At 44.4% G+C, this 27,645-nt stretch overlaps 1 protein-coding gene across 1 annotated transcript in view; it reads right to left on the bottom strand.

Moving 5' to 3' along the window:
- LOC141128746 (arf-GAP with SH3 domain, ANK repeat and PH domain-containing protein 3-like) overlaps positions 1-27,645 on the bottom strand; it is a 128,197-nt gene that overhangs the window by 81,992 nt on the left and 18,560 nt on the right. The window contains exons 2-5 of the mRNA XM_073616211.1: positions 20,848-20,920; positions 14,839-14,984; positions 8,507-8,581; positions 8,359-8,408 (exon numbers count right to left, since the gene is read on the bottom strand). Of these exons, the coding sequence (XP_073472312.1) occupies positions 8,359-8,408; positions 8,507-8,581; positions 14,839-14,984; positions 20,848-20,920 (344 nt within the window). The remainder of the gene's footprint in view (positions 1-8,358; positions 8,409-8,506; positions 8,582-14,838; positions 14,985-20,847; positions 20,921-27,645) is intronic.

Here is a 27,645-nt window from a genome sequence, read left to right as displayed (position 1 = left end):
TCCATCACTGCTATGGCTGATGAACTTAAGGGGGTGAAAGCTGAAATATCGTTTGTGCGCCATGATATGCAAAAACTGAGGGAACGCACCTCCGCCATAGAGGGCAGAATAAGCACAATGGAAGATGAAATGACCCCCATGAAAAGAGACTTACAATATAATTGTCACCTCACAGATCAGCATGCGGCACGTTTGGACGACCTAGAAAATCGCATGAGACGTAATAATGTACGTGCTATAGGTATTCCTGAGCGGGCTGAAGGCAAGGATCCTGTCTCTTTCATTGAGCAATGGCTGATAACTACCTTTGGCAAAGAGGCCTTCTCTCCACTTTTTGCTGTGGAGAGGGCGCATAGGGTGCCAGCACGTCCCCTGCCACCGGGTAATCACCCACGTCCATTTCTTTTCAAGCTACTTAACTACAAAGATAGAGACGCTATCCTGTCCAAGGCTAGAACCATGAGTGGCAGCCTGGCCATTGACAACTCCAAGATCTCTCTGTTTCCAGATTTCTCTGCAGAGCTGCAGAAACATCGTGCTAAATTTATTGAAGTGAAAAGGAGGCTCCGGGATCTGGGTGTTCAGTATGCCATGTTATATCCTGCGCGCCTTAGGGTAACAGCCCTGGGAACAACACATTTCTTTGACCGCCCGGATATGGCTGCACAGTGGCTGGAACGAGAGGAACGTGCAATTAAGACAGCCAAATCGCAACGTCAAGCACCGGTCTGAACATAAAAATGTAAAAAACTTTTCTGATGTCAACTGAGAGACTCCCCATTTTTCATTGACTTCTCTTTTTTCAGGAGACACTGATCGCAGGTTTAGAATATCTATTTCTTTTTGTTCGGTTACCCCTAGTTAAGGCGGATTGCAAAAGGAGAACACTGGAAGCATAATCGCACGGTACATCCCACGTAGTATGCAGAGGTGAAACCCCCTCCACTATCTTAACGGGAGTTTCCACTGCCCTCCCCCATCCATGGCTAAGCTATGGAAACTATACACTCGGAGGCCTGTTCGGCCAGGAGTCATGTTGGCTCTAACAGTTTGCTCTTCTCTTTTTTTTTTGTGTTTCTGCCTCTTACAAGACTTACGCTACTCCATTGGATGCTGCTTTAGCCCACCAGGAAATACACGAAGGACCAAACCCATCACGAACTATAAAGTCACTCTGTGCGTATTCACATGTACTTATGGTAAAATTGGCTTAGCAAATGCAGCTCATTTATATCCATATACTGAGTTAACGCGAATGCTGGAGGGGGATTGTGCGGCAAATGTGTGGTTATTATTTTTATTGATGGATAGACTTCCCTATGGCGGCTAAATTTAAATTTAAATTTATGTCCTGGAACGTTCGAGGACTGAGCAACCCAATAAAAAAAGTGGCGGTTCTCAGACACCTTAAATCTGTGGGGGCTGGAATCGTGTGCCTACAGGAGACGCATTTTTCTCCAGATCCGGCGCCCAGTTTCAGCCCTCGCATCTATAATATTCAATTTCATTCGACTTATACAGCATACTCCAGAGGAGTCAGCGTTCTGATCCGCCAGGACGTAGAGTTTAAATGCATACGTAAACTTATAGACCCAGGAGGGAGATATGTGTTCCTATTGTGTAAAATATTTGGTTTTTCATGTATTATAGCAGGAATATATATACCGCCGCCGTTCTCGGCGGGGGTCCTCAGGTGTCTGGCAGGGTTTATGGCTCAATTTCCTGATACCCCGCTACTAGCATTAGGAGACTTTAACAATTACTTACTATATCAATGGGATAAGCTTCCAACTCCCACTAATATACCGATGGGGGGTGGGGGGTTTACACCCTTTGCCAGGTTGCTTGGGGAACTCGGACTGACAGACATATGGCGGCAAGGTCATCCACACACAAAAAAATTCTCATGTCACTCAGCATCACATGGGGGACTGTCCAGAATTGATTTAGGTCTCGGCAATCTCGCAATGCTGCCATTGGTGGTGGAGTCAGACTATAGTGACAGACATATTTCAGACCACTCCTCATTTTGGGTGACTATTTTGCTCCCCGGCACAGAGAAAAGGACAGAGTGGAAGTTAAATCCCTTCTGGCTTTCACTGTTCCCGGAACAGGACCCCATACGGGTCTCACTACAATTTTTTTTTAAGGACAATCTGGGTAGTACTACACGTAGTATAGTGTGGGATGCAGCAAAAGCATATTTACGTGGCCAATTTATCAGAACAATAAATCGTATTAAAACAGACACTAAGGCATGGGAAAAACTGGTAAGAGAAAAGGTCACTGAGACTGAGGATAGATTTATTGCTGACCCTAATGAAGACACAAAAAGTGCATGGCTGGGAGCTCAGTCCATGTCCGCCCAATTGGCGTTACAGCTGGCCGAAAACAAACGTTTTTTCCTACAACAGAGCCATTTTGAGGAGGGTGAGGCAACTGGGCACATGCTAGCTGTGATGGCGCGTGCGCAGCGGCCCTCTTCTCTGATTTCGGCCGTCTGTGACGAGCAGGGATCCCCTCAATACCAGACCACAAACATATTACAAACTTTTAAGTCATTTTATGCCTCCCTTTACACCTCTCAGGTACAACCCACAGGGGAACAGATAGATGATTTCTTAGGACGGTGTGAACTGCCTCGCTTGTCAGCCTCGGATGCTAATATGCTTAATGCGCAACTGACTGAGGAAGAATTGTCTAATGCTCTAACACAGTCGCATAATAATAAATCTCCAGGAATAGATGGTCTCCCATCCGAGGTATATAAGCGATATGCAGATACATTGCTCCCCGAATTGTTAAAAGTATACAATGAAGGATTGAGGGAAGGTAAACTCCCTGATTCCATGAATGAAGCGATTATTATCGTACTATTGAAACCAAACAAGAATGCAACATCCCCAGACTCATATAGACCTATATCCTTGCTTACAGCGGATGTGAAACTGTTGGCTAGGATATTAGCAACCAGACTCGCTAAGGTTGTACACAAACTGGTGCATAGGGACCAATCAGGATTCATTCCAACTAGATCCACGGCCCAAAATATTAGAAGGCTCTTTCTGAACCTGCAAATTCCTGTGGATAACCCTGGCAATAGAGCAATATTTTCGTTGGACGCAGCTAAGGCCTTCGACAGCGTCGAGTGGCCTTACCTGTGGAAGGTGCTTGAGCATATGGGCTTGGGGGCAACATTCATTAAATGGGTCCAACTGCTATATGCAGCACCCTCAGCTAGGATCAGGATTAATGGAGAACTGTCGGAACCATTTTCCTTGTTTCGAGGCACTAGGCAGGGGTGCCCTTTGTCGCCCCTGCTGTTTGCCTTGGCACTGGAACCTCTGGCAGCAAAGATAAGGGGGGACCCAAATATAACAGGATTCAAACGAAATACGGGTACAGATATTGTCTCCATGTATGCGGATGATACTTTACTGTACTTGGGTGATACACAGGATACATTGAAGCATGTTATGTCCCTTATTAAAGAATTCGGAAACCTGTCAGGCTTTTCCATTAACTGGAATAAGTCAGTGCTAATGCCGGTAGATCCCATAACTGAACCATTGCCACAGGGAGCTGAGATGATACAAATAGTACCAACCTTTCGTTACTTAGGTATACAGATATCCCCAAACCCATCCCAATATATAAATCTCAATCTAGTCCCTTTGCTTAGTAAATTCCGTGAAAAATGCACGTCCTGGTGCAAACTACCACTCTCAGTGGTAGGAAGAATTAATTTGATAAAAATGATATGGGCACCGCAGCTCTTATATATATTTAACAACTCCCCGGTTTGGATCCCTAGAAAGTGGTTTGACAGGATAGACTCCCAATTCAGGGAATTGATTTGGAGCAAAAAGACAGCAAGGATTAGCTTAAAAACACTGCAGTATAGAAAGGATGGAGGCGGGTTGGCGGTTCCTCACTCCAGGGCCTATTACCTGGCATCCCAGCTCCAGCAACTGGGGGGCTGGGGGGTGACAGATCTAGCGGACCCTATCCGCAGACTGCTGGCTGTACAGGATGGGAGTGTGACGGCTCTGGAGTGCCTGGAGGCTGGCTACATGCACCTTGACCCTGAAGCCCCTACAGTGAGAATGCTTAAAACATTATGGGCTCACACGAAAAAAATAGTGGGGATCAGAGGTTTCATAGCGCATACACCAATATGGCATAATACCAATTATAAAGAGTTATTAAAATTAAAAGGATTTAGAAACTGGGAACTGTTAGGAATCCGATACCTGTCTCAACTGTATAATGGTCCAAATTTTAAATCTTTCATGGAAATGCAGGGGGAATTTAATATCCCACGAACCAATTTTTTCAAATATCTACAGTTGCGACATGCGATACAAACACAATCGCAACGTACTCCATTACATCGGACTGACCATACGCTGATACAGGGGATCTTCATGGAAGACGATAAGAAAGGAATGATCTCCAGAGCATATAACATACTTCTTAATGCCATGCAGGACCCATCTGGTCTTCCTTGTCGGCGAGGCTGGGAGGAGGATATTGGGAACATAGATGGAGAGAAGTGGAACCTGTGTCTATCCTCTGCACCCTTAGTCTCGGTATCCGCATCCCAAAAGCTATCGCATCTGTATCTGCTGCACAGGGTTTACAGGACTCCGGCTAGGCTGCACAAATGGGGGATTAGAGAGACTCCATTGTGTCCGAAGTGTGAGGGTGCCCATGGGGACCTACTCCATATGATATGGAGATGCCCCAAACTCTTTCGGTACTGGAAGGAAGTCCTAGACATAATATCACAGGTTTATATGTTCAATATTCCACGAGAGCCAGTAGTGTGTTTACTAGGAGCATTGGATGAGGAGGCTCTAACCCCTTCGGCACATACAGCGGTCCTTCGACTATTATACATTGCACGTAAACTCATTGCTCAATTATGGATCACTCCCAGGGTACCCACTGGAAAACAATGGGTGGAACAGGTGAACAAATTACTAATCAGGGAGAAACTAACATATCAACACAGAAAAGCCCCACGTAAGTTCTACTCATTGTGGCAGGCATGGCTAGATGTTCCGGGTTTGGCACCACATCAGCTGATTAAAGACAGGCTATTACAAATGTAAGATTTTAACTGCATTGATAAGGAGGTAATTAATCACTTGGCAAAAAGAAAATGTATGATTCCAGGGGGGGCACCACACCATGGTGGGCTGAGGCAGCTTTTATGTGGATTTGTTGCCCTGTGCCCTTAGGGTATTGGGGAAACTTGGGTGAGAAGGGGGCAAGAAGAGGGGAGGAGGGGGAGGGGGAAGGGAAAAAAGAGAAGAGCTTTGTTTTGTTTGATTGTTTTCTCTTTGTTTCTGTTTTTACCCATCTATATTCTTCTCTTTGCGCTCTTTTTTTTTCTTTTTTTTTGATATATATGACTATGACAATGTAATATGAAAACGCACTCTTAAGGTCACTGATATCCGGTAATACCCGATGATGTGTTGTTGAAGATGTATGTTCCATATTCCCATGATATTGTAGTACATCAACTGTCATATATTATGTAATGTGAAAGTCAAAAAAAAATAAATTTTCTTTTCTGATTTAAAAAAAACTTACTTCTACTGAGTCCCGGGTGTCTTGTCCCCACCCCAGCCTGTGACTGGACACTGGGGAAGCTGCACAGTGATAGGCTCATCTCTCTGTCACTCTGCTTTCTCCTCCTATCAGCATGCTTTGTATCAGCTCTTTGTACCATTTTTTCCAGCACCCTCTGAGCTCTGCTGTACAGAGACTGCAAGAGGCTGATACAAGGTCAGATTCAAGCATTCAAAAAAAAGCATTGAAAAAAAAAAAAATTTAATGATGTGTTTAACGAATACAGAGCTGCACTGATTTGCATCCTTTATACCAACCTAGAGTTTAGATTTAAAGCAATTTTAATATGGCCTTTCCTTTCTTACATGGTTATCCTTTATATATTTGCTGCTGTTCCAACTCTTGGTCAGGGTACTGTGCCCACATTGGTTACAGTATGTATTTCTGTCGTGCAGCCTTGGATTATAGACACTGGGGTGACAAAACTGGTTGTCATTATTGGATGTCAGCATTAATATAAAAAATGTAACCCGCACTCCAAAACTCAGCTCTTCTTTCTGTGTTTAATAATTGTCGAAAAAGACTGCATACAATAATGTCTCCACCCAAAAACAACCTTTTTGACGCGTTTCACCGCTACTGGCTTGCTCACAAGGATACTGTAGGGGAGGTCCTCCCTTATTCCTTGTGAGCAAGCGAGCTAATAATATACCCATGAATAGAACTCCCGAAGAAAGTAGGTACTTTAGTAGATCCAAACTAGTGTGACTGTGTATAATTTCTTTATTAGTTCATAGTACAAAATTTGAAAGCATGCACAAATATGGAAAATTCCATTATCATGTTGTTTCAGGTGGAGACATTATTGTATGCAGTCTTTTTTTGACAATTTCTAAACACAGAAAGAAGAGCTACGTTTTAGAGTGTGGCTTACATTTTTTATATTTTTGACAAAGAGTGGCAACCAGCCCCTGGGCTATCTGTGTGTGATGAAAAGAGTAATGCCCTGTACACACGATCGGACATTGATCGGACATTCCGACAACAAAATCCATGGATTTTTTCCTACGGATGTTGGCTCGAACTTGTTTTGCATACACACGGTCGCACAAAGTTGTCAGAAAATCCGATCGTTCCAAACGCGGTGACGTAAAACACGTACATCGGGACTATAAACGGGGCAGTAGCCAATAGCTTTCGTCTCTTAATTTATTCTGAGCATGCGTGGCACTTTGTGCGTCGGATTTGTCTACACACGGTCGGAATTTATGCGAACAGATTTTGTTGTCAGAAAATTTTATAGCCTGCTCTCAAACTTTGTGTGTCGGAAATTCCAATGGAGATGGAGCCCACATACGGTCGGAATTTCCGACAACAAGCTCCGATCCCACATATTCCGTCGGAAAGTCTGACCGTGTGTACAGGGCATAAGTCTTGAGCAGAGCCATGGGTTTGGGTATGTTACTGTGTCAGCATTGTTACCCTATACAAAAAGTGACATGCAGGTATGGCTTCTGGCAGAATCAACAGGTATGTTTTACTATCATTTCACCCATATAATGCTGGAGGTTAGACAGGGGGAGCAGATAGATGGGATCATCTCTCACCGCCCCCCCACCCCCAATCACTGCTGTTCTCCCTCACTACACCAGGCTTAGCTTGCCTCTGAACTAATGCACACGCCTGTGCTGCCACCACTGCAGTAACGATCTTCATCTGGTTGCAGGCAACGTGGCAAACGACAAGCTGCATCTGATGGCAGGCGACGTGGCAAGTGACAAACTGCTTCTGGTGGCAGGTGACGTGGCAAGTGACACTCCACATCTGGTGGCAGGTGACGCAGCAAGGGACAAAACACATCTGGTGGCAGGCAACATGGCAAGCGACGCTCCACATCTGGTGGCAGGTGACGTAGTAAGTAACAAACCGCATCTGGTGGAAGGCAATGTGGGAAGGGACAACTGCATCTGGTGGCAGGCAACGTGGCAAGTGACACTCTGCATCTGGTGGCACATTCTGCATAATGGTGAATTGAACTATTTCATTGTATTACAATGTAATAATAGAAATAATGCACTTCAATCATCCTGACACCACAACAACCATGGTGCTGTGATGATTGAAGCTCTAACACCAGCCATTGCCCTGATAAACCTGTGAAAAGCCGCATACACCCCCCTGGGCCTTGGCAAAAAGGTTGGGGACCACTGCCATAGACAACAATGCAACTGTGTTTAAAACAGTAAAAACCGTGGCAATTTTTTAAAATTCCGTGTGTAAGAGGCTTAAGTGCAAGTTCACACCATGTGGTGTTGGAACTGCATGTGATTTTGAACAGGAATCGCACCGCATTCCTGTTCAAATCACGTGATTCTTCAGCAGTGCGATTTGAGCCATTATTCTGTATGACTCAAATCACACCAAATCCACACCAAAATTTAGCAGGACCCTTTTGTTTTTTTGGCCGCACCAGAATGTGAAGACCCATGTAATCCGATTCTGCATTGCACTGCGTTTTGCAAACCGATTTCAGGGTGTTCTTAACTTAACATACACACCCGCAGTGGTTCGCATGAATGGGGTGCGATTTGGTTGCGATATGGAATTCGCAGTGCACAAGTGTGAACGGCACTGAAAGAAGAGGTCACAACTGGCATCCTCCAGGTTTTTCTCAGCACATATTATCTTTAACACTTCCTATTACCATGTACCATGTTCCTGCTTGCCCTTACTGCACACCACACATAGACAATCTACAACAAGCAGTAATCTTACGCTCTTATCTCACATTCCTTCCAGCTCTTGTCTGCTTGTTTCCTCAGTTCCTGCACAGACATAAAAAGAGGTGTTAGGAAAGCAAATAGCTAAAAAAAACACAATCTGATCTTATATTATTCCAACATTGAGAAAGACTTTAACGTACCATTCGTCCATCTTTTAAATCTACTCGCAATAACGAGTCCAAAGGAAATGAGAGAATGCTGTTCAGGTTCTGGATCTAAAAGATTACATTGAAATGCAAAATTCTCAGTTAATATTTCAAATCATTTCCATATGCCTGATGGTGCACTTTGTAAAAGCAGCAATTAGCACATTCCCAGGGCTAAATCTGTCCTTTGCTTATAGCTGTGAACATGTTAATAGACTCCCAGTAGCCAGACAGCTGCTTGCCAACCCTGCCTGCATCTTATGATTAACGTTTGGGCTTTTGGAAATGCTGATATCGGCGAAATGAGGAGAATGTGGACAGAATGTGGATTTGACAACCAGCTGCTGGGTTAAGGCATGCAAATTCTTTTGTTAACCAAGAATTGACAGCCAGGAAGTCTGCAGAGTATGATGTGGTTAAAGATCTATGGGGGGGGGGGGGGCATTCTGTGCAATGAAAAAATGCAATTTATAGCACAACTAAAGAGAATAAAAAGTATAGGTGTACCTAATAGCAGAGCTACCACCACAGCAGGCCACAATAGAGGCTAGAGGGCCCATTTGTGGCCTGAAGGCTTCCATTCCTATAGCAGACATGAAACATGTACTGTGTGAACTGGAGGCCTGCCATCTGAACAGGGAGAGGTGGAAGTGAGGCACTAGACTTAAAATTTTAAGTCATAAAAAAACAACAAATGGTTGAGCCTGGTGGCTTGGGATCAGCAGCTCTCCAAAAAAGCAGAGAGTAGGGTTGCCACCTGTACGGGATTCACCTGGAGAGTCCGGGTTTTAGATCCTGTGTCCGGAAACCCGAACACATCAGTGGCAGACCTGCAGCACTAGTCCTCCTATCCGCCTCCCCCCTCCTGACAGCTTCCAGTGCTTTTAATTATATTGGTGGGGAGAGGTGCTTTAACTTGGATACAGACTGGTCTGGGGGGAGATTATACTGGGGGACAGACTGACCAAGGAGGGATTATATTGGATGACAGACTGATTTGGGGGGGATGTACTGGGGGACAGACTGATCAAGGAGGGATTATACTGGGGTACAGACTGACCTGGGGGGGGACTGTACTGGGGGACAGACTGACCTTTATTTGATTTAACTATGTTTCTTAAGCTTCTCCCACTATTAACATATTTTGGCCACACCCACTGTTCATCACGGACGCTACGCGCTGCAATACTACTCTTATCGGGGCACTCAAAGGTGTCCCAGGTCTTTTACAATCCTATAGTGTAAACTGCAAAAAATAATTGCTGTGCCCTAAGGTGTTCGGTTTTGGCTTGATGAAAAGGTGGCAACCCTAGCAGAGAGCCCCAACAAGACAAAGGGGTCACCCAAATTCAAAAATCCGCATATAAGTGAACACAAAAATAGTGCCAAACAGTTGTCTCGAGAGTCGAAAAAGTCCTGTAATCTTGTCCCAAATAACAACAGAAAAGCCAAACGTATTTTAGGGGTCTAAAAGCTCCTCCCTCAGGTTAAAGAGGAGTTCCAGCCTGGGGGAAAAAAAAATAAAATAAAAGTCAGCTGCTACAAATACTGTAGCTGCTGACTTTTAATATAAGGACACTTACCTGACCAAGAAGCCTGCGATGTCGGCGCCCCAAGCCTATCCGTCCATTGGCTCCGGGTGCAGGCATCTTCACTAAGGGAAACAGGAAAGTGAAGCCTTACGGCTTCACTACCTGTTTCCTACTGCGCATGCATGATTTGCGCTGCGCTTTCTAAATGGTCCCGCTGTCTTCTGGGACCTGTGTGTCTCCCAGAAGGGTGTGGGGGGGGGGAGGAGGAGGAGCCGGAAGTTTCGTAGATTGCCACTCAATGATTACGGTGATCTTACAAAGTCAGGTAAGTGGGAGCCGGTACCTGGTTTTTACAGGTACCCCCCCCCCTCCCCGCCCCCCCGAAAGGTGCCAAATGAGGCAGCAGAGGAGGGGAGAAAGCAAACAAGCGGAGCTTCCCCTTTTGGGTTGAGCTCTGCTTTAATTCAGTGTGAGGCATCGTGCTACATTAAACCAGTGGTTCTCAACCCTGTCCTCAAGTACCCCCCAACAGTCCATGTTTGCAGGTTTTCCTTTATCTTGCACAGGTGCTTTAAATCAGAGGCACTACCTTGGTATTTGGAACAGCTATTTTATCTACGAGAAATACCCAAAACATGGCCTTTTGCCTGTTGGTGGTACCTGAGGACAGGGTTGAGAACCACTGCATTAAACTACTGTTGGACTCACTTAGGGTCGATTTACTAAAACTGGAGAGTGCAAGATCTAGTGCAGCCGTGCATGGTAGTCAATCAGCATCTAACTGTAGCTTGTTAAACTAGGCTTTGGCAATAAAATCTGGAAAGCTGATTGGTTTCTCTGCAGAGCTGAACCAGATTTTGCACTCCCCAGTTTAGTAAATCAATCCCTTGATGTCAAGTCTAAAAATACTTTCAAAGCCCTTAGAGTCCAGGCATTTTTGAGGTGAGATTACGTTTGGGTCCAGATGGGGGTAATGGAAGAGATGGATCCATGAATCATTGGCTGCATTTTGCTTTATTTGGGACAAGAATAAAGGACTTTTTGAAGTTAGTTATTATAGTCATTTTTAGTTGTCGATCTGACCTGTTTGTGGGCAGGGTCTCCTGCGCCCACACACTCGGGGTAACACTCGCGTGGAGCGCACTCATCAATGCCTGAGACCAGGCGGAGATTGCTGCCATTTGTTTGGCCCTCTTTTTGGTTTACTTATTTGTTTCAGGATATCTAATTCCCCTATAATTCAATTATACATGGCAACCAAGTGGTTAGTATACTAACCTTGCATCTCCTGGGTCCTTATTCAGTATCCATCAAGGGCACTACAGGTGGGTGTCTCAAAGTAATAAATGTAAAGCCAAACTATTGGCATTTTCAGAAGCAGATGACAGCCTCCTTTTTCCTCTCCATTCAGATTTCTTTAGATAAACTCCACAAACTGTATATTTTTTTACATATGCTGGAACATGCTGGGAGGTCAGGAACTCCCCATGGACTTCTATGGGGCCAACTACTTTATTCCAACCTGCAGGGCAGCAGAGGGACCAGAACAATAAAGGGACTGAATTTTAAAAACAGGCTACCTACTGAAAGAAGCCAAAAATCAGACTGCAACTTACACCTTTATACTCCCCCTCCCTGAAATCTACAAATATACACTTTGTAGAGTATTATTAAAGTCATACTATAACAAGATGGATTCTGATTGGTTGTTAAAGGTTTCCTCTCTTTGAACTTTGCTACTGATTTATTGAATAAGCTCATACGTGTCCTCTAACTTGTACAATATCTAGCTGTGGAAACAATCAGAATTTGAAGCAGTTGTAAAGCCTCAAGGTTTTTCACCTTAATACATTCTATACATTAAGGTGAAAAACCTTCTGTAGTGCTGCAGCTTCCCCCCAGACCCCCCACCCCCCTTTTTCTTACCTGAGCCTGATCCGATCCAGCGATGTGCATGACAGCAGTAACTCCATTGGCTCCCGCTGCTGTCAATCAAATCCAGTGACACGTGACATGCGCGGGGGCGAGTCCCGCACGGTGCCCCCGTGGAAAGCGGTTTTCCCTGGGGTCACCCGATAAAGAGGAGGGGCCTGGAGCACCGGCGGGGCACCCCAGAAGAAGATTGCACAGAGCAGGTAAGTATAACATATTTGCTATTTTAAAAAAATAGGGTTTACAACCCCTTTAGGAAGCAAACTTCCTATTTGGATAATATAAGCTACTTTGCATAAGTTAATTGGCTCCTGTTTAAATTGGCCCTAGTATGTGTATGTATGAATGTGATTTAGGGACCTTAGATTGTAAGCTCCTTGAGCCCAGGGACTGGTGTGAGTGTATAATATATATATAAAGTGCTGCATACATTGAAGGCGCTATATAAGTAACTGTAATAATGGTTGGCATAGTATTAATGAATTTGTCATATTACTGAACATATAAAAATGTAGCATACTTAGGCCTCATGTACACTGCTGCTGGTAAACGGACATTAAAGCCCCATACACACTATCAGATTTTCTGCTGATTTTTTCCTTCAGATTTACCAAAACCATATAATATGAGGTCAAACCTTAAGAGTTTCAATTTGTATGCAATCAGGCAGGTCCTTGCACTACATGGTTTTGGTAAATCTGAAGACAAAAATCAGCAGAAAATCTGATAGTGTGTATGGGGCTTTAGGAGCAGTTGGGCATTTTTTTCAACTGCTACTGAACTCTCCTCTATGTTATCCTATCAGTACATGTACACAGGTTCGTTTAATGTCGTTTCTAGGCAGTTGAGTTTAGAGGCCTTTTTTGGAAAGCAAAAATGAGTTCAGACGCTGAGTTTAGAGGCATTTCAAGCACCAAACGCTTCTAAACGCAGAAAGGCACGTTTCGTTTACAGAAAAAAATTTTAAACGCTTCTAAACGCAAATGCGGCATGTAAACGCAGCAAAACGGATGTTTTAACCGTGTGTCACTATCTGTCAAGTTAAATCGTTCAGGAGAGGTTGTAAAAACATCCCGGGTACAATGAAGCCTTAAGCCTGGTACACACAATCGGATTGTTGGCCAACAAAGCGTCAGACTTTTGTCCAAAGGGCGTCTGCCAGGAACTTGACTTGCATACAAACGGCACACAATTGTCGGCCAACAAACACGAACGTAGTGACTTGCTACGAGGAATTTCAGCTCTTGAGCGCCACCCTTTGGGCACCTTCTGCCAATGTCACGTTTGGTGAGCATTGATTCCGAGCGTGCGGGTTTGTACTTTTGTGTGATGGACTTGTGTACAGACGATAGGAAAATCTGACAACAGACCGTTGTCTGACGAAAATTTACTAATCTGCCATCCAACATTTGTTGGCAGAAAGTTGGACAACAATTGTCTGATGGAGCGTACTAATGGTAGGATTTTAGGCCAACAGTCTGTCATCACACAATTCCCTGCCGAAAATACGACCGTGTGTACGAGGCTTTAGGCCTCATTCACGTGGACAATTTCGCCAGCTGGGTTTACGTATGGTCATGGACATTTAGGCCATGGACAATTACGCCAGCTGGGTTTACGTATGGTCATGGACATTTAGGCCATGGACAATTACGCCAGCTGGGTTTACGTATGGTCATGGACATTTAGGCCATGGACAATTACTCCAGCTGGGTTTACGTATGGTCATGGACATTTAGGCCATGGACAATTACTCCAGCTGGGTTTACGTATGGTCATGGACATTTAGGCCATGGACAATTACTCCAGCTGGGTTTACGTATGGTCATGGACATTTAGGCCATGGACAATTACTCCAGCTGGGTTTACGTATGGTCATGGACATTTAGGCCATGGACAATTACTCCAGCTGGGTTTACGTATGGTCATGGACATTTAGGCAATGGACAATTACTCCAGCTGGGTTTACGTATGGTCATGGACATTTAGGCCATGGACAATTACTCCAGCTGGGTTTACGTATGGTCATGGACATTTAGGCCATGCAACCTGTACAATGTAGTTACAGGATACCAACGGCCACGGCTGTCCACAGTTGTTTGGATCTCTACAATTAACCCCTTCTTTGAAACACATTAAAGGGGAGAGGCTTTAGGTGGGACTATGCTACTTCCTAGCTACCTTAAAAAAACATTCCGATGACCGTTGCTGGACTGCAGCTCTTTTTGTTTGTGGTGTACACGTGAAGCAGGGAAAGGCTCCTGGGATTGTCTGTGAAATCTTCTAATGGTGTTCAGATCTAATCACTCATGGAGCAATTACCTGTGGTTAGAGACGGATGATCGGCCCACATGTTAGCTGTTTTCGTCCAGCGGCGATTATCTGTCCAGGTAACTTCTTCATGTCCAATCACAGCCTTGGACAGCTGCGGCCACTGTCAGCCGGTCATTGCTTCGGTACTATTCGCGACCACCTGAGAATCCAGCTGCAGGAATATACTGGATTCTTGCCGCAGCTGGCACAAATCGCACACGTGAATGAGGCCTTACAAGGAGATATTGTATTCAGACATCTATTCTGAGTTAGTAACACATTCTTTTGGCTTAAATCCCCCTTTTCTATTTCATTCCCTCACCCCCTAAACATCAGTACACACACTCCCACAAGTTCTCTGGGTGTTTAATTGGAGCCATATGAAGAGGAAATTATTCTGTCAGTGCTGCAATATCATATACAGTCAGAAAGGAATGGGGGTGGGGAACAAAAGGAAACATTTCAGAAAGAGATTAATGGAGTGAGGAGTATAGAGAGAGGTGAAGGTGGAGAGATGGTCGTGTCTGCAGACCACACAAACCCTCTCACCATGTTGCTGAAGAGGGCACATAGCTCCCTGGAGAGAACAGACAAGTTCAGAAATCCGGTGGTCAGTTCATGGTTGCTTGACGATAGCTGGTTTGAACCCAGGGACTGCAAGGCTTCCACGTAGCTCTCCTGAGCATTCACAAAAGCTAGGGGATGAAAACACACAAAAGATGATTAACGTGACAGAGAGTGACTGCACACTACATGTAGACAAGGCCAGAAAAGGGAGAGGCTCTACGAAGCGAGTGTGCTGTTTACAGCTGGCCATACTCATTGACTTTTTTTTCTTCAGGCTGCAGGCTAAATAGAAAGAATCTAGCAGATTCCTCCAACCACTCTACACAGCACCGATGGACACATCTCCCAATGCATTTTGACAAGTGGCCCAGCTGCATAAGACTGGATGCAGTAATTGTTTGGTTGCATCTATCAAGGGATATCGGGCAGGAGGTGGCTGACAGGGCTACCCACTGATCAAATTTTAGCCGGTTTATCAGGAGCTATCCAAAATGCAAACAGTGTATGGCCAGCTTAAAGTGATTGTAAGGGTTGTTTTTTTAAAATTTTTATTTAAAATAACAAACGTATCATACTTACGTCCACTGTGCAGCTCGTTTTCCACAGAGTGGCCCCGATCATCCTCTTCTGGGGTCCCCCGGTGGCTCCTCCCATCATCAGATAACCCCCTTGGGGAAGCACTTCCCCGAGGGGGTTACCTTGCGGGCGCGCTCTTGAGTCCAGTAATCGCCGTCCATAGACACCGAATGTATGCCCCCCGTGCCCGCATCATTGGATTTGACTGACAGCAGTGGGAGCCAATGGCTGCGCAGCTATCAATCTATCCAATCAGGACACGAAACACCAGCCGGAGCTTGTGTGCTTGTTCCCGTCGCGCAAATTTCAGGGCTCAGGTAAGTATAAGGAGGGCTCGGGGGCGCTGCTGCATTGAAAAATGTTTTTCACCTTAATGCATAGAATGCATTAAGGTGAAAATGTCAAAGGTTTACAACCCCTTTAACTTACCTACCTATCCCTCCTCTGGTGCTCCTGCATTCTAAGGCCTCGTTAACACGGGCAGTGACAAACCTGCGATTGTATGCATTTATTGGGCATTTCTAAATGCATATAAATGTACATATTGAATTTTAATGTATAATTTCCCTTTCGGATTATGAAAGTATCAACAACAAAAAAAAGTTCACATGATCTGTTTTAGCATCCAGGCTAGTGTCCGATCTGCGTCAGTAGTGATGGGCAGTGCCTTGCGTCGTTACATTGCAAGGCACTGTTTATCCTTTATTTTTTTTCAGGGCCAGTTCACACCACAATTTCTGCATTCCGGATGCATTTCTGCATTTTGCAGATGTGTACCATACAAAAAAAATGCAGCATGTTCCACTTTTGTTGACTGCACTGGAACGCACTGTGCTGGTGTGAACTAGGGCGAGTGGAGTACATGGAATACAACGTGCATGGTTTTTTGATGCAGAGTAAAGCGAAACGACACTATATCTGAGCACCACAAACCAAAAATAATTCATTTTTTTATATTCAAAGCAAACTCTCCCATCCATTCATGTCTCCATGCTTTATTGAGAAATTTTTGAGAAATCACTTTGAAAAACACCCCCATAGCATTCCTGGCCATGGTCTTCCTGAGTAAGGGCAAATGATTAATGTAGCATTTGCTTAAAGGAATCCATCTGCCCTTAGCTCAGACATGCATGCAGGAGAGTGTGCGTTGGTGAGGAAACCCCTCCTCCTGAAGACTCCTGGGATGTATGACATAATTTGCTTAGGCAAGAAAGCAGGAAGTAACTGAAGAAATACAAATAAAAAAGTATAAAACAATTAAATATGATATACTTTCCTATCTATTAACTAATGTTAGCAGCATGAGGATTAAACATGATCAATGTTGACTGGGAAAGTGAAGTTCCACTTTAAAAACATACTGGACTGCATCTAGTGTGAACCAGTTTGAACTTTATTGAATTGTCTAAGGAAAATTTAAATCATTCCTATGCACAAAAAAATGGACTGTGACTTCAGGTGTGCTCCAATGCACTGCATAAAAATCCATCTGCAGCTTTGCAGTGTAAACAGGGCTCAATCAATTGTAGCCAGTGCTTGATAGGACTTTAGGCCTGGTTCACACCTATGCATTTTTAGTGCTTTTTGCATTTTGCAGATTTTCACTACAGAACGTGTTCCATAGGAAATCATTTAAAATGGACTGTAGTGAAAATCTGCAAAATTCAAAAAAGCACTAAATATGCATAGGTGTGAACCAGGCCTTAGGCTCGATTCACACCTATGCATGTTGCTTTTGAGCGTTTTTGGAGGTTTTTTTTTCATGCTTGCCACGTTTTTGAGCAGCGTTTTTGCCGCGTTTTTGCCGCGTTTTTGCCGCGACTTGCGTTTTGCGTTTTTTTTTTTTTTTTTTTTTTTTTACAGTCTTAAAAAAAAATTACAAAAAAAAAAAAAAAACGGCAAAAACGCACCAAAAACGCACCAAAAACGCATCAAAAACGCTGCAAAAACGGTGCACTTGCGTTTTTGATGCTTGTCCATTGAAAACCATTACATGCAAAACGCTGCTTTTTGCATGAAAAAAAGTCCCCGACCCTTTCCAAAAACGCAGAGATACAAAAAAGCATTGATGTGAACATGTTCCATAGGAACCCATGTTAAAAAATTCCCGTGCATTTCTGCAAAATGCAAAATGCATCAAAAAACGCGCTAGTGTGAATGGGGCCTTAGGACGTGTTCACCCTTTGTGCGATGACTGCCATTTTCACGCATGTGATCAACACCAGTTATCGCAAGGGCAAATAGAAAACAAAAAACATAGAAATCCAGATTGTACACTCTTCTGGATTCTACCCTCATAGTGTGGATGGGCCCCATAAAGCACTGCTGGCTGCAATTGTCCAGAAGACTCATAGTAGCCCCTGGGAATTTTCCCACACCCGTGCAGCAGCTGGATGAAGATCAAACTCAAAAGTGAATAGGATTTAGGAATTAACAAGAAGAAAGGGAGAAAGATGTCAAACGTTAAAGGGCCAGATCAGCCAAGACTCATATTTAAGTTTTTGGTGGATGCTGGAAAGATAAACAGACTCACAGTTTATTTTACCTGATGGAACAGTGTAGCTCCACTTGAGTTCCTGGGTCTGTACACCTACTGTGATCATTATGAGGGGTTCCCACTTTGTTCGTTTTTTTTGCTTATTACATATTACAGAAAATAAAACAGGAGGATATGAAACAAAGATGGTCAGTTATACTAAAAACCCCAAGGTGGCTAAGGACAGGTCCGGATTTATGGCAGGAAGCTCTTATGCCCCGTACACACGGTCGGACTTTGTTCGGACATTCCGACAACAAAATCCTAGGATTTTTTCAGACGGATGTTGGCTCAAACTTGTCTTGCATACACACGGTCACACAAAGTTGTCGGAAAATCCGATCGTTCTAAACGCGGTGACGTAAAACACGTACGTCGGGACTATAAACGGGGCAGTAGCCAATAGCTTTCATCTCTTTATTTATTCTGAGCATGCCTGGTACTTTGTGCGTCGGATTTGTGTACACACGATCGGAATTTCCGACAACGGATTTTGTTGTCGGAAAATTTTATATCCTGCTCTCAAACTTTGTGTGTCGGAAAATCCGATGGAAAATGTGTGATGGAGCCTACACACGGTCGGAATTTCCGACAACAAGGTCCTATCACACATTTTCCGTTGGAAAATCCGACCGTGTGTACGGGGCATTACTGTTGGAATGTCCGAGACATCATAAAAGAAGTCAGGGTCCCATTCTACCACCTCACCACTTATGCCTAATATGTATCTTATGGGCAGACTGATTCTTCAAATCAAATTTACATAACACTCCTAAAGTAAACATATTAAAGTGGAGGGCCACCCTGAAAAGAAAAAAATTCACCAAAAATCCTAAATAAAATTAAAAAAAAACCATTTGAAAAAAAAAAAAAATTTTAAACTTACCTAAACCCTTGTTGCTAGGCAGTCTTCCTAATCTGCCTCTTCCTATTCCGCGGCGTGTTCTGCTTCCCAGAACACCAGAACACCACAGGGCCATTCACAGAGCGCCGCGCTGCTCGCGCGTGCGCAGTATGAAACTGGCAGTGAAGCCGCAAGGCTCCACTGCCTGTTTCCCTTACCTAGGATGGCGGTGCAGGGAGCCGAGGGACAGGTCGGCCTTGGGTGGCCGACATCGCGGGCACCCAGGACAGGTAAGTACTTATTTAAAGTCAGCACCTACAGTGTTTGTAGCTGCTGACTTTTACACCTTTTTTTTACTTACAGCCGGAATCTTGCTTTAAGCTGACTTGGTTGTAAAACAGTAAGGCCCTTGCACTCGGGGCTGTTCAGCTGCCGTGTGTCCCTCCTGGTGTTTCAATGCACCCTGAAGGGACAAGTGCAGCGTCCGGCCTCACTGCCTGTGGCCAGAGTCAACTGCAGGCTACGGCTGGACAAGGCTGAACACTGAACCCTGTACCAAGTGGTAGTCCATTTTAAAACCCTATGCGTTCAAGAATGAATGTCCTGAATGCTGAAGACCTGCATTCCAGGCATTTGGCCCTAAACACATAGGGCCCTAAATGCGAATACCACTCAGTACAGTGTTCAGCTTCATCCAGCTGCAGCCTGCCATAGACTTTGACAGACTGTAGGCATTGGGGCTGGATGTTGCACCTGTCCCTATTGGGCGCATTAAAACTCCAGGAAGGACTCACAGCAGCTAGACAGTCCCATGTGCAAGGAGGTTTTAACACACACACACACATATATTGCATACCTCCCAACTTTTTGAGATGGGAATGAGGGACACCTAAAAGCAAAAGTATGCAGACATAGGACACACCCCTTGCCACGCCCCCTTAAAGGAAAATTGTACAAAAACTGGTTAAACCCACAAGTGCTTTTTTTTACCACTACTATTCCTTTATATTGGCTTTTGGAATTTACAAATGCAGCAATTTAGAAATCGGATGAAAGGTTTAGCACTGGGAAACACTTTTTGAAAGATAAAAGGTGCATTTTATATACAACGATATAGATCAGACCAAAATGAGGGACAAATGAGGAGGAATGAGGGACAGAGGGACATTGCCCCAAATCAGGGACAGTCCCTCCAAATCAGGGACAGTTGGGAGCAATGATATAGTGAGAGCCATCAATGTTCATTTGCAAAGTTACCATAACCCAGCCATCCTTATTAAAGTGGATGTAAACCCCCCAAATTTTTTTTTTTTTTTTTTTACATCATACTGTAGAGTATAAGATTTGCTATCATTTGAGACCAGTCTTGCCACACAGAGTTAATCCATCTCTGAGCAATCCTCTTTTATTGTTCAGTGAGAGAAATCTTGACAAACTGAGAAAAACTTTGTCAAATACTCCCCCTTGCTGTGAGTGACAGCCTAAGACACAGGCATTATTTTTTTAATTCCCTCCCCCACTCCTTTCTTCAGCAGCACTGCAAGGATTGGCTGTTCCACACCTCACCATGATTTGGCATGCTGAAGTCATGTGGTTACTTTCCTGTCTTTTCACTGGATGTTAGAGATCATAGCAGAAGTTCAGTGTAAGAAATACACAGGGGAAAATGCATATTGACAAGGGGAGTGTAGAGGTGGGCGGGGAGTCTACTGACATCACGACTCCACCCACCGAGCTCCAGACAACAGACCCACCCACAGAATATGCAATTTTTCGTCTCTCATAACAGACAGAGGGGAGATATTTGACAGGTAAAGATACATGCAGGAGACATGTATATCCTTATAGATAACCCCTATGGCAGTAGTTTAGAAAGGATGACATTGGGTTTACATCCACTTTAATTTATACCTTGTTTGCTGCAAGGCAAGACATATTGTAGCTGTGCTGAATGTTTCAAAGTGGAAGCTGGGAAATACGCTCGCTACACCATCCTAAGATACCTTGAACCTTCCTCTAAGTATCTGATACTCACAGAGACCTGCTGTATAGATGGATCGTACACTCTTCCGGATTGTACCCAAAACTTGGAGATCCGATTCTAAGCTCTACAAAGAAAAATAAAACACGGCAAACACAGGATTACAAAGAGGGGTAGTGCAAAGGAACAGTCACAATAACTCTTTCAATTTATTTATTAAGTATAGGTACTTATATAGCGCCGTCAATTTACGCAGTGTTTTACATGTACATTGTTCATTCACATCAGTTCCTTACCCCATGGAGCTTACAATCTAAGGTCTCTAACTCATATACATACACATACTAGGGCCAATTTAAACAGGAGCCAATTAACCACTTAACCACTTCAGCCCCGGAAGGTTTTACCCCCTTCCTGACCAGAGCACTTTTTACAATTCGGCACTGCGTCGCTTTAACTGCTAATTGCGCGGTCATGCAATGCTGTACCCAAACGAAATTTGCGTCCTTTTCTTCCCACAAATAGAGCTTTCTTTTGATAGTATTTGATCACCTCTGCCGTTTTTATTTTTTGCGCTATACACGGAAAAAGACCGAAAATTTTGAAAAAAAATGATATTTTCTACTTTTTGTTCTAAAAAAAATCCAATAAACTCAATTTTAGTCATACATTTAGGCCAAAATGTATTCGGCCACATGTCTTTGGTAAAAAAAATGTCAATAAGTGTATATTTATTGGTTTGCGCAAAAGTTATAGCGTCTACAAACTAGGGTACATTTTCTGGAATTTACACAGCCTTTAATTTATGACTGCCTATGTCGTTTCTTGAGGTGCTAAAATGGCAGGGCAGTACAAAACCCCCACAAATGACCCCATTTTGGAAAGTAGACACCCCAAGGAATTTGCTGAGAGGCATGTTGAGCCCATTGAATATTCATTTTTTTTGTCCCAAGTGATTGAACAATGACAAAAAAAAAAAAAAAAATTACAAAAAGTTGTCACTAAATGATATATTGCTCACACAGGCCATGGGCATATGTGGAATTGCACCCCAAAATACATTTAGCTGCTTCTCCTGAGTATGGGGATACCACATGTGTGAGACTTTTTGGGAGCCTAACCGCGTACGGGGCCCCGAAAACCAATCACTGCCTTCAGGATTTCTAAGGGCGTACATTTTTGATTTTACTCCTCACTACCTATCACAGTTTTGAAGGCCATAAAATGCCCAGATGACATAAAACCCCCCCAAATGACCCCATTTTGGAAAGTAGACACCCCAAGCTATTTGCTTTGAGGCATGTTGAGTCCATGGAATGTTTTATATTTTGACACAAGTTGCGGAAAAGTGACAAATTTTTTTTTTTTTTTTTTTTTTTTTTGCACAAAGTTGTCACTAAATGATATATTGCTCACACAGGCCATGGGCATATGTGGAATTGCACCCCAAAATACATTTAGCTGCTTCTCCTGAGTATGGGGATACCACATGTGTGGGACTTTTTGGGAGCCTAGCCGCGTACGGGACCCCGAAAACCAATCACTGCCTTCAGGATTTCTAAGGGCGTACATTTTTGATTTTACTCCTCACTGCCTATCACAGTTTCGGAGGCCATGGAATGCCCAGGTGGCACAAACCCCCCCCCCAAATGACCCCATTTTGGAAAGTAGACACCCCAAGCTATTTGCTGAGAGGCATGGTGAGTATTTTGCAGCTCTCATTTGTTTTTGAAAATAAAGAAAGACGAGAAAAAAAATTTTTTTTTTTCTTTTTTCAATTTTCAAAACTTTGTGACAAAAAGTGAGGTCTGCAAAATACTCACTATACCTCTCATCAAATAGCTTGGGGTGTCTACTTTCCAAAATGGGGTCATTTGGGGGGTTTTTTTGCCACCTGGGCATTCCATGGCCTCCGAAACTGTGATAGTCAGTGAAGAGTGAAATCAAAAATTTACGGCCTTAGAAAGCCTGAAGGCGGTGCTTGGTTTTCGGGGTCCCGTACGCGGCTAGGCTCCCAAAAAGTCCCACACATGTGGTATCCCCATACTCAGGAGAAGCAGCAGAATGTATTTTGGGGTGTAATTTCACATATTCCCATGGCATGTTTGAGCAATATATCATTTAGTGACAACTTTGTGCAAAAAAAAATAAAAAAAATAAAAAATTGTCTCTTTCCCGCAACTTGTGTCACAATATAAATTATTCCATGGACTCAACATGACTCTCAGCAAATAGCTTGGGGTGTCTACTTTCCAAAATGGGGTCATTTGGGGGGGTTTTGAACTGTCCTGGCATTTTATGCACAACATCTAGAAGCTTATGTCACACATCACCCACACTTCTAACCACTTGAAGACAAAGCCCTTTCTGACACTTTTTGATTACATAAAAAAATAATTTTTTTTTGCAAGAAAATTACTTTGAACCCCCAAACATTATATATTTTTTTTAAAGCAAATGCCCTACAGATTAAAATGGTGGGTGTTTCATTTTTTTTTTTCACACAGTATTTGCGCAGCGATTTTTCAAACGCATTTTTTGGGGAAAAAACACACTTTTTTACATTTTAATGCACTAAAACACACTATATTGCCCAAATGTTTGATGAAATAAAAAAGATGATCTTAGGCCGAGTACATGGATACCAAACATGACATGCTTTAAAATTGCGCACAAACGTGCAGTGGCGACAAACTAAATACATTTTTAAAAGCCTTTAAAAGCCTTTACAGGTTACCACTTTAGATTTACAGAGGAGGTCTACTGCTAAACTTACTGCCCTCGATCTGACCTTCGCGGCGATACCTCACATGCATGGTGCAATTGCTGTTTACATTTGACGCCAGACCGACGCTTGCGTTCGCCTTAGCGCGAGAGCAGGGGGGACAGGGGTGCTTTTTTTTTTTTTTTTTTTCTTTATTATTATTATTTTTTTATCTTATTTTTAAACTGTTCCTTTCATTTTTTTTTTTTTTTAATCATTTTTATTGTTATCTCAGGGAATGTAAATATCCCCTATCATAGCAATAGGTAGTGACAGGTACTCTTTTTTGCAAAAATTGGGGTCTATTAGACCCTAGATTTCTCCTCTGCCCTCAAAGCATCTGACCACACCAAGATCGGTGTGATAAAATGCTTTCCCAATTTCCCAATGGCGCTGTTTACATCTGGCGAAATCAAAGTCATAAAATGCTCGTAGCTTCCGGTTTCTTAGGCCATAGAGATGTTTGGAGCCACTCTGGTCTCTGATCAGCTCTATGGTCAGCTGGCTGAATCACCGGCTGCATTTTCAGGTTCCCTGTTGAGACAGGAGAGCCAGAGAAAAACACGGAAGACGTTGGGGGGGGAGGGGCATTCCCTCCCACTGCTTGTAAAAGCAGTCTAGAGGCTAATTAGCCGCTAGGATTGCTTTTACATGAAAGCCGACCGCTGGCTGAAAAGAATGATACCAAGATGATACCTAAACCTGCAGGCATCATTCTGGTATAACCACTCAAAGTCGTGAATGGCGTACCTGAAGACAAAAAAATAGTTAACAATAAAGCACAGTGAACGGTAAGGTATAAAAAATTGCATACCTGAAAAGCAAACATGATAAAACATAATAACAATAAAACATTGCAGAATAGAATACAGTAAAAAAGAACAGAACAATAGAGAGAGAGAATAGAGAGAGAAAGAACAATAAAACGACAACTATTTTTTTTTTATTTTATATTTTTGTATGTGTTTTTTTTTTTTTTACACTTTTTTTTGTAACTAACTTTTATAACTGTAACCGGTTCCAGGTTCGGGTCTCTCAAAATGCGATGGCATCTTGGGAGACCCTGTGAAAGTGTGCCTAGTCTGTGCAATGCTGTACCCTACGCTAATACTCAACTAGTGCATGGTAGCGTTCAAAATATTCACCAATGCAAAGACCAGGATTGTCAGGACAGGAGGGACAATAATAGCGGGTGTCACGTCTATATCCGCGCTTGCTGCAGACACAACATCTTTTTTGGGGGGGTTCGTTGGGTAGGGGTACTCGGGAGGACATAAAGAAAATGCCTCTCATGCAGCCGACTGCATTTGGTTGGGGATGTGAATGGGGGAAGTACGGGCGCTGCAGAAGCGGTGGGTTCCCAATTAGGATTGGCGAATGCAGCAGGAAGGGCACTATGGGCACGATGGGCCTGTGTTTGTCTTCTTGGTGGCAGCGGGACACTACTTGTGCTTGCCACCTCACCAGCTTGAACTGCACTTATGGGACTCGCCATGTCACCAAGTGTTACTGCAGTGCTGGTTTGACTACGACCGGGGTGTACTAGGCCGCTGGTGCTTGCCAGTTCACCAAAACGCTACCAAAAAAACTGTTAGCGATCGCAAGGATCAGGCCTGACTCTGCGAACGCTGCAGTTATGCGTTTAGTGTTTTGTAAGTGTCAGTGATCGATCGATACTGCACTTGGGTGGGCTGGGCTGGGCCGGGCGGAGGGGCAAAACGCAGGTGCTAGCGGGTATCTGGGCTGATCCAGCTAACACTGCGTTTGTGGGAACCCTAAACTGCTGGGGACGCTAGTATAGATCTGATCGGATCAGATATTGATCCGATCAGATACTATACCACTAAGGGAGGCGTATGCTGCGTGCGTGGGTGTTAGCGGTACTGGCGCTAACCTGACGCTGCCTGGGGCTGGTGCTTGCCAGTTCACCAAAACGCTACCAGAAAAACTGTTAGCGATCGCAGGAATCAGGCCTGACTCTGCGAACGCTGCAGTTATGCGTTTAGTGTTTTGTAAGTGTCAGTGATCGATCGATACTGCACTTGGGTGGGCTGGGCTGGGCCGGGCGGAGGGGCAAAACGCAGGTGCTAGCAGGTATCTGGGCTGATCCCGCTAACACTGCGTTTGTGGGAACCCTAAACTGCTGGGGACGCTAGTATAGATCTGATCGGATCAGATATTGATCCGATCAGATACTATACCACTAAGGGAGGTGTACGGTGCGTGCGTGGGTGTTAGCGGTACTGGCGCTAATCTGACGCTGCCTGGGGCTGGTGCTTGCCAGTTCACCAAAACGCTACCAAAAAAACTGTTAGCGATCGCAGGGATCAGGCCTGACTATGCGAACGCTGCAGTTATGCGTTTAGTGTTTTGTAAGTGACAGTGATCGATCGATACTGCACTTGGGTGGGCCGGGCAGAGGGGCAAAACGCAGGTGCTAGCGGGTATCTGGGCTGATCCCGCTAACACTGCGTTTTCGGGAACCCTAAACTGCTGGGGACGCTAGTATAGATCTGATCGGATCAGATATTGATCCGTACAGATACTATACCACTAAGGGAGGCGTATGCTGCGTGCGTGGGTGTTAGCGGTACTGGCGCTAATCTGACGCTGCCTGGGGCGACGCATATCACCGCCAGGCGATCAGGGGGCTAAACCTTTATTCGGTAATAAACGGCGGGTGCCCTGACACTATAAAAAATAAACGAACTAACCAGCGTCACCCATAACAGTTATACGGTGATCAGTGGTGAAAGGGTTAACTAGGGGGCAATCAAGGGGTTAAAACCTTTATTAGATAGTATATGGGGGTCCATGTCGCTATAAAACGCTGACGGCGAACCTAAATATTTACGTCTCTAACTAGCGTCACCAGCGACACTAATACAGCGATCAGAAAAATGATCGCTTAGTGACACTGGTGACAGGGGGTGATCAAGGGGTTAAAACTTTATTAGGGGGGGTTAGGGGGGTATCCTAGACCTACAGGGGGGTAATATTCACTGCCCTAACACTGTAACTGTCACAAACTGACACTATGCAGTAATCAGAAAAAAAAAAAAAAAAAAAAATACTGCTAATGTCAGTTTGTGACGGGGGGGGGGGTGATTGGGGGGGGATCGGGGGGCGATCGGGGGGGGATCGGGGGTGTAAAGTATGCCTGGCATGTTCTACTGTGTGTGTTTGTGTTGTGTGGACTTACATGTCTTCTCTCCTCGGCGCTGGACGGAAACTGCCAGACCGAGGAGAGATGACATCACATCCTCTGCCTGTGTGAAACTACACACAGGCAGAGGAGGATTCCCATTGGCTGGGAGCGATCGCGAGGGGGGGGTCACGATCGGATGGTCTCCCCCTCGCCTCCCGACGCTCCCAGTCAGATGCCGACCGCCGATGGCACCGGGGGGGGGGTCCGATCGGACCCCCCGCCCGCGGGAGGCAGATCACGTACAGGTACGTGATTCTGCCTGCCCGTGCCATTCTGCCGACGTATATATACGTTAGGCGGTCGGCAAGTGGTTAAGGACCGCCCACCGCATATATACTGCGGCAGGGCTGCCTATTGCTCGAAACGACGTACCCGTACGTCGTTTCCTGCACGAGTCACTGTGGGTGCACGCACAAGCCCGCTGCACAGCGGGGAAGCTGATTCTCGGGTCCAGCGGCCGCAATGCCTGCCAGCCACCAACGATCACTCCTCAGAGAGGCAGAACGGGGATCTACCAGTGTAAACAAAGCAGATTCCCGTCCTGACAGGGGAGTACAGTGTGATCGTCTGTTTCTACGGTAGTGATTAGGAATAGCGATCTCTCTTTACTCCCAGTCAGTCCACTCACTTCCCACAACTAGGGACACCTCCCTAGGACACACTTAACCCCTTGATCGCCCCCTAGTGTTAACCCCTTCCCTGCTAGTGTCATTTATACAGTGATCAGTGGATAGTTTTAGCTTTGAACAATGTAATGCTCTGTACACACGGTCGGATTTTACGATGGAGAATAGGGAGATAAGTACAGCGCTGCGCTAAAATCAGGAAAAACACTAAAATAGCAGCTAACACACCTATAGACTCAAGGTAGGGGATAACA

The sequence above is a fragment of the Aquarana catesbeiana genome, linkage group LG02, assembly GCF_042186555.1.
Source record: "Aquarana catesbeiana isolate 2022-GZ linkage group LG02, ASM4218655v1, whole genome shotgun sequence".
Classification (NCBI taxonomy): Eukaryota; Metazoa; Chordata; class Amphibia; order Anura; family Ranidae; genus Aquarana; species Aquarana catesbeiana.
Note: the sequence above shows the minus strand (reverse complement) of the source record. Positions and strands in the feature narration are given on the sequence as shown.